This window comes from Sinocyclocheilus anshuiensis, unplaced genomic scaffold (genome assembly GCF_001515605.1).
Source record: "Sinocyclocheilus anshuiensis isolate Anshui unplaced genomic scaffold, SAMN03320099.WGS_v1.1 scaffold758, whole genome shotgun sequence".
NCBI lineage: Eukaryota > Metazoa > Chordata > Actinopteri > Cypriniformes > Cyprinidae > Sinocyclocheilus > Sinocyclocheilus anshuiensis.
This window is the reverse complement of record NW_015548126.1, coordinates 553,267-560,350: the sequence shown is the minus strand read 5'-3', so window position 1 is coordinate 560,350 and position 7,084 is coordinate 553,267. Positions and strand designations below refer to the sequence as shown.

Here is a 7,084-nt window from a genome sequence, read left to right as displayed (position 1 = left end):
TAATTAATTAACAGCTTAAAACATTGCCCTTGTGACATTGAAACACATATATTGAAAGACAGACAGACAGATAGGGCAAGTGTACCATTTCTCTTTCTTTAACTAACAGACCTCTACAAATCCACCTGTCATGTTTTGCTATGATAAGGTCAACAGTTATTGTACCATTAGTACTCTATATTTATATATGTACAGTATATGTACTCTTCAATATATACATTTATTAATGACATAAGCACACTGTACACATTTTTTTTTCAAAGCTGTAATTAAAACATCATTGTAAAACATTATTGTCAAAGATTAGGCCTTATTGGAGTATGTTTTATACAGGAAAATACTATTTCATTTTTTGTACTTCAAAATTTCATGTTTAAAATGTGTTACTAGTGAATATATATAAAAAAAATCACCCAATAATGGATTGTTCAAAGTAAAAGAATGAATGCTGAAAAGTTGTGGTGTGGCCTCCAGTTGAGGTGGATCTTGTGTCAGCCTGTGTCAAATATGAGTAGTAATTCATGTTTAATTGTGCAGCAGGATCATTGTTGCTCCTGACATCTCAATACTCTGAGTAAAATTCAGATCTGCAAGAGGATAGACTGAAATAAAAGCAAAGACAAGTAACAAATAAATTACAGCTCTACAATATATAATTAATAATGAGTGTACAGATAATGAGAGAGCAGATCTACTAATAACTGCTTAACTTATGTCTGTTCCTCACACTAAGATAAAGTGTGGCTTAGAAAGACTTGCAATAAAGCCCATGGGATGTATGGACTACTTTTAATTTTTAATGCAGTTTAAAATGCGAATCATCATCCACTTTAATTGTATGAAACAGGGCAACTTTCTTTAAAATAGCACTTGCATGCAGGATAGGAAAGGTTTAGGTTATGGTAAGTAAATGATTTTTGAAAAACTATCCTGTTAAAACTCACTTGACTTTTTTCAGCTTATTCTCTGGGTGTTCCCTAAGAGCTAAGAGCCGCTCCTCTGTTGACTTCCCTATTTCATTCCCAAACAGATGCAGCTTACTCAAGTTTGAGAGGTTTAATGTCAGAGCAGAAATCAGAGCATCACAACCTTCATCTGTGATACCACAATCATTCAACCTACAGAAGGAACAAAACACATTCCCACAGTTCAGGACATACTCGGACAAATTTGTGATTTTTGAGTTTGACTTGCAAAGTATTTCAAATGCTGTGACTCTACCCGAGTGTCTGTAGTTTACAGTGAGGACTCTGCAGTGCATCAGACAACAGCTTTAGCCCCGAGTCTCCTATGGCATTGTTAGACAGATTCAGCTCTTTCAGCTGTGAGAGGTTTGATGTCAGAGCCAAAGCCAGAGCACCACAACCTTTGTGAGTGATACCACAACCAGTCAGCCTGCACAGAAAAGCTTATTAGGATACAGTGTACTTGGGGTCAGGTAATGTGTAACTCAGGAAAATGTTCTTACCACATTTGTTCAAGACCAATAGCAGGACACTTCGGTCCTTTAGAAAGAAGCTTAATTCCAGAGTCTGCCAGTTTATTCTCAGACAGATCCAGCACTTTCAGGTGTGAGGGGTTTGATCTCAGAGCTGAAACCAGAGCAGCACAACTTTCATCTGTGACACCACACTCCTTCAGCCTACAGACAGAACAAAGACAGATCTTTCACCTGTTTTATTCATAAAACACAGATCAGTTCACCAGTAACCACTTGAGCAGACTAGATGAGTTCATACCTCAGAATTTTCAGTTGACATTTAGGATTCTGTAAAGCGACAAATAGCCACTTCGCTCCCAAATCTCTTACATTATTTCCAGACAGATCCAGTTCTCTCAGGTGTGAGGGGTTTGATGCCAGAGCTGAATCCAGAGCAGCACAACCTTCATCTGTTACATCACATTTCCTCAGCCTGCAGACACAACGACACAATTATTTGTATGTATAGGTGTATTGTGGGCAGACTTACGTATTGTTAACACAGCGACCAAAGAGATCATACTTCAGTTTCTCTACTTTACAAAGAGCATTCTTTAGTCCATCAGACAGACACTGTACTCCTCTGCCTCCTAGTTTATTAAATGACAAATCCAGTTCTCTCAGGTGTGAGGGGTTTGATATGAGAGCTGAAGCCAGAGCAGCACAACCTTCATCTGTGACACCACAACCATTCATCCTGCAGAGACAACAATACAAATCCTTTCTTATATATATATATATATATATATATATATATATATATACACTTAATATATACTATATACTATACTTAATACATAGTAGGCTTATGCATAATAATAATGAGAACCGTTACCCCATTATCTGTAGTTTGCAATTAAAACTTCCCAGTCCTTCAGAGAGCAACTTCACTCCTGCATCCTTTAATACATTTCCATTCAGATTCATTTCCATTAGACATGAAGACTCAGAGGCAAGAGCTTCGGCCAGAGGACGGCAGCACTTTGGTGTCAGTTCACAATGAGCAAGTCTATGAAAAATAACAAAATGGACAGAAGGCTTTATTTCAAAATAAATCAAATGATATAAAATAAAAAGTAAGACAGTTTGTATAATGGAATTGCGTAAATGCATTGTCATTATGACATACCGAACTGATCTGGATGCTTTAACCACAGGCACAAGATGCCAAAGAACTCGCACCATTTGTGCACAGTTGGTTTTCCAGGCATATGCCTTCAATTCAAACACATCCAAGTTCTCTGAAGTCAGAAGAGCAAACACGACAGCTGACCACTGTAAAGGGGTTAATTTGGCTGTGGTAAGAGCTCTTTGATTGAGATAACGCTGAATTTGTTCCACTAGTGAACTGTCACCCAGATCATTAAGGCAGTGGAACAGACTGATGAATTTCTCTGGAGTGGGATGTTCCTCTATCTTCTTCTTGATGTATTTGACTGTTTTCTCTAAATTGTGGTACCTGGTTTCTGTCTGTGACAGAAGAACTTTTAAAAGAGTCTGATTGGAATAAAGTGAGAAGCCCAGAAGGAAGCGAAGAAAAAGGCCCAGGTGGCTATTTTTATTTTGTAAGGTCTCATCAACAGCTTTCTGATGCAGGTCAAATATTGGAATCTGTGTATATGTTGCTTCTTGAGATGGTTCAGTTAGTTGGTGTAACACATTAATTTTCTGTGTTGTGAAGGTGTGATGCACATACATAGCAGCCAGATGTTCCTGAATGCTGAGGTGAACAAAGCAGTAGATTTTCCCCAAATGCAGCCCAAACTCCTCTCTGAAGATCTGAGTGCACAACCCCGAGTACACTGATGCTTCTGTCACATCAATGCCACATTCTCTCAGATCTTCTTCATAGAAGATAGCATTGTGTTTCGCAAGCTGCTGAAAAGCCAATTTTGCCAGTTTGAGGATCATGTCTTCATCTGTCACGTTCTTCTCGTAGTCCTTCTCATGTTTTATGTTGGTCTGAATGATCAGGAAGTGTAACACATTAATTTTCTGTGTTGTGAAGGTGTGATGCACATACATAGCAGCCAGATGTTCCTGAATGCTGAGGTGAACAAAGCAGTAGATTTTCCCCAAATGCAGCCCAAACTCCTCTCTGAAGATCTGAGTGCACAATCCTGAGTACACTGATGCTTCTGTCACATCAATGCCACACTCTCTCAGGTCTTCCTCATAGAAGATCACATTGCCTTTCACAAGCTGCTGAAAAGCCACTTTCCCCAGTTTGAGGATCATGTCTTCATCCGTCACGTTCTTCTCATAGTCCTTCTCATGTTTGATGTTGGTCTGAATGATCAGGAAGTGTGTGTACATTTGAGTGAGAGTCTTGGGAATCTCTCCACTCTCTGCTTGACTCAACATCTTCTCTAGAACAGTGGCTGAGATCCAGCAGAACACTGGGATGTGACACATGATGTAGAGGCTCCTTGATGACTTCAGGTGTGAGATGATTCTGTCGGCCAGACTCTGATCACTGATTCTCTTTCTAAAGTATTGCACCTTCTGAGGGTCATTGAAGCCTCGTACCTCTGTCATTCGATGGACACACTTGGAGGGAATGAGATCAGCTGCTGCTGGTCTGGAGGTGATCCAGATGAGAGCAGAGGGAAGCAGATTCCCCGCAATCAGGTTTGTCAGCAGCACGTCTACTGATGTCTCTTTGGTTGCGTTCTGTAGAATCTCATTGCTGGGAAAATTTAAGGGAAAACGGCACTCGTCTAGACCATCAAAGATGAACAACACTTTATATTTATCACTGAAAATGTCCATTTCCTTAGTTTCAGGGAAAAAAACTTGGAGAAGATCTAAAAGACTGAGCTTTTTGTCATTTATCAAATTGAGCTCTCTGAAAGGAAGTGGAAATATGAAGTGGATGTCCAGATTTGCTTTCCTTTCGGCCCAGTCCAGAATGAACTTCTGAACAGAGACTGTTTTTCCAATGCCAGCGAATCCTTTAGTCAGCACAGTTCTAATGGGCTGGTTTTGTCCAGGTAACCGTGTGAAAATATCATTGCAGTTGATTGGTCTATCCTCTGTCACTGCTTTCATAGCTGCTGTTTCAATCTGTCTGATCTCACATTCTTCAATGATCTCTTTAGCATCTGTGATGTAGAGCTCAGTATAGATCTCATTTAGGAGTGTTGGTCTTCCTTGTTGTTCGGTTCCTTCATGTAAAAACTGAAATTTTTTCGTCAGTTTCATTTGGAGTTGAATTCTGTAAAATTTAAATAACAATCACATGTCACGAATATGTAAATGTCCTGTATATATGTTGAAGACTTGTGATGTATTATCCAAAAATAAAACATGACCTTTATTTGATTATTGTAAGTATTCCTCATGTGTCTCCAAGAAACCGGTGTTAAATGTCTTACCTGCACTGTGTATATATAGATTCCTGGGAATCATACTCATTTATGGACACAGCACTGCTTAGGTCCGTTCTTTCCTGCCTTATTAACCTAGAATAATAGATGGAGGAAGCATAGACATATTTGCTAAATATTCAGAATATTACCAATATACATCAGACTTCATAAAGTGTTATTTAAAATAGTTGTTTTTAGTAATTAACCAAGAGCTTCACTTTTATCTAGCAATTATTGTTTGTTATGTTTAAACAAATATGTATTTATACAGTATTTGTAGTAAATACATACTGATGTAAAAGCTGTAAGGATAAAATAGTAAAATAATTTATGTAAAGAAATAATGAAATGCTGAAGTGCACTGTTTTTTTTTTTTTTTTAATGAATCTGAATATTCATAGACACACAACTGTACTGAATCTGATCTTTCCTGTTGACTTAAACTGAAGCAAAGCACATATCTCCATCATGCAATAAATAACATTTTGGAAAACAGTGCAGTAATTATAGCAGCCATTTTATTTTATATGTGACAAATATTTGTTACATCATGTGTAATTTTGATCATTGATACATGTTTGTCCTATCTATAAATTTACCTGTGTTTATAATTGCGGGTACATTTAACAGACGATGGCAGATGGTTTGCTGTGTCACTTCTCATGGACACACAGCTGGGCACTGCTGATTCTGATCTCTTCTGCCTGTAACTGGGAATATTATACTTCATATACAACAGTAAATAAACAAAAAACTTTAATAGTCTGTTGAGAATAACAGTAACAAAAAGCAGCAATCACACATATTACTTTAATTTGCAAGCTTAATAGATAATTTCCACGTGTCACACCGTCAATTCAAATCTTTGATTTAATAAATTAAAATATTAGCAAAATAATTTAATTTCTGAAAAAAATAAATATCCATAGCGTATTACCATTAAATGTATTTATTATTACAAATTTGAATGTGCTATTAATTGCATCTAACACAATAAGTTGCAACAGTACATTATTAATTATCCATTTTTTTAAACAATTCAGTTATAATTACTTGTGTTAAATATGTTTTTATATTATTTTGACATGATATTTTAATAAGAGATAGGAAGTGATAGTGACACAAGATTGCCCATAAAGGTACCTGTCTTCAGAAGTGCTGTCACCTTTGAATTCAACATACAGGTTCTTTGATGTGTCACTCTTTACGGACACACAGCTGGGCACTTCAGAGTCTGATGTCTGATGCCTGTAAAGGTGCACAATTGACTTCATTTATACGAGTAAAAACAACAGCAGCAGCAACAACAACAACAACAATAATGTGCTCTGAATAAATTGATTAAACTCATTAAACTCTCTGTTGTGACTCAGCCTGCCTCAAATCTATATTTTAATTTTTTTTAAGTTTAAGCTGACTTAAACTGAAACAGGTCACATATTTCAGCGTTTCCTTCATACAGTAAATATAAAGAGAACATTTTGGAAAAAAAGTGCAGTACTTATAGCAGCCATTTGATTTTCTGACATAAATATTTGCAATTGTTATGTCGTGCAATTTTGATCATTGATACATGATTGTCCTATCTTTAAATTGACCTGTGTTTAGAATTGCGGTCACATTTATAATCAACAAATGGCAGATCCTTTGACGTGTCACTGCTCATGGACACGCAGCTGGGCTCTGGTGAGTCTGATCTCTTCTGCCTGCAACAGGGAATAGATTATACTTCATATACAACAGTTAACAAACAAAACAAAACAAAAAATACCATGTTCAGAAAAACAGTAACAATCACGTATATTCCTTGCATTGTAAACTTAGTACAGTTTTAGATAATTTCCACATTCATCATGAAATATAAGTGAAATAATGAAATTTCTGAAAAAATAAAATAGCATAAAGTAATTAAATTACAAATTTGAATATTAAATGTGATTGATTGCATCTAACAATAAGTTGTGATTAATTGGATGTGTTTCTCCACTAAACTTGTGTTAATATCTGTTTTTATATTATTTTGAGATGACATTTTCAGAAGAGGAAGTGAGTGGCAAAAAAGATTGTCCATAAATGTACCTGTCTTTAGAAGCTCTGTCATCTTTCAATTCAACATACAGTTCCTTAGATGCGTCATTCTTTATGGACACACTGGGCACTTCAGAGTCTGATGTCTGATGCCTGTAATGGTGCAAATTTGACTTCATATACAATAATAAAAACAACAACAAAG

The 7,084-nt window shown here is 36.5% G+C and overlaps 1 protein-coding gene across 1 annotated transcript in view; it reads right to left on the bottom strand.

The window, feature by feature from the left end:
• LOC107704736 (NACHT, LRR and PYD domains-containing protein 12-like) overlaps positions 1-6,023 on the bottom strand; it is a 23,978-nt gene extending 17,955 nt beyond the window's left edge. The window contains exons 1-6 of the mRNA XM_016507726.1: positions 5,995-6,023; positions 5,451-5,561; positions 4,858-4,944; positions 3,467-4,697; positions 2,610-3,148; positions 2,004-2,177 (exon numbers count right to left, since the gene is read on the bottom strand). Of these exons, the coding sequence (XP_016363212.1) occupies positions 2,004-2,177; positions 2,610-3,148; positions 3,467-4,697; positions 4,858-4,944; positions 5,451-5,515 (2,096 nt within the window). The 5' untranslated portion in view covers positions 5,516-5,561; positions 5,995-6,023. The remainder of the gene's footprint in view (positions 1-2,003; positions 2,178-2,609; positions 3,149-3,466; positions 4,698-4,857; positions 4,945-5,450; positions 5,562-5,994) is intronic.
• Between the last annotated feature and the right edge of the window lie 1,061 nt (positions 6,024-7,084).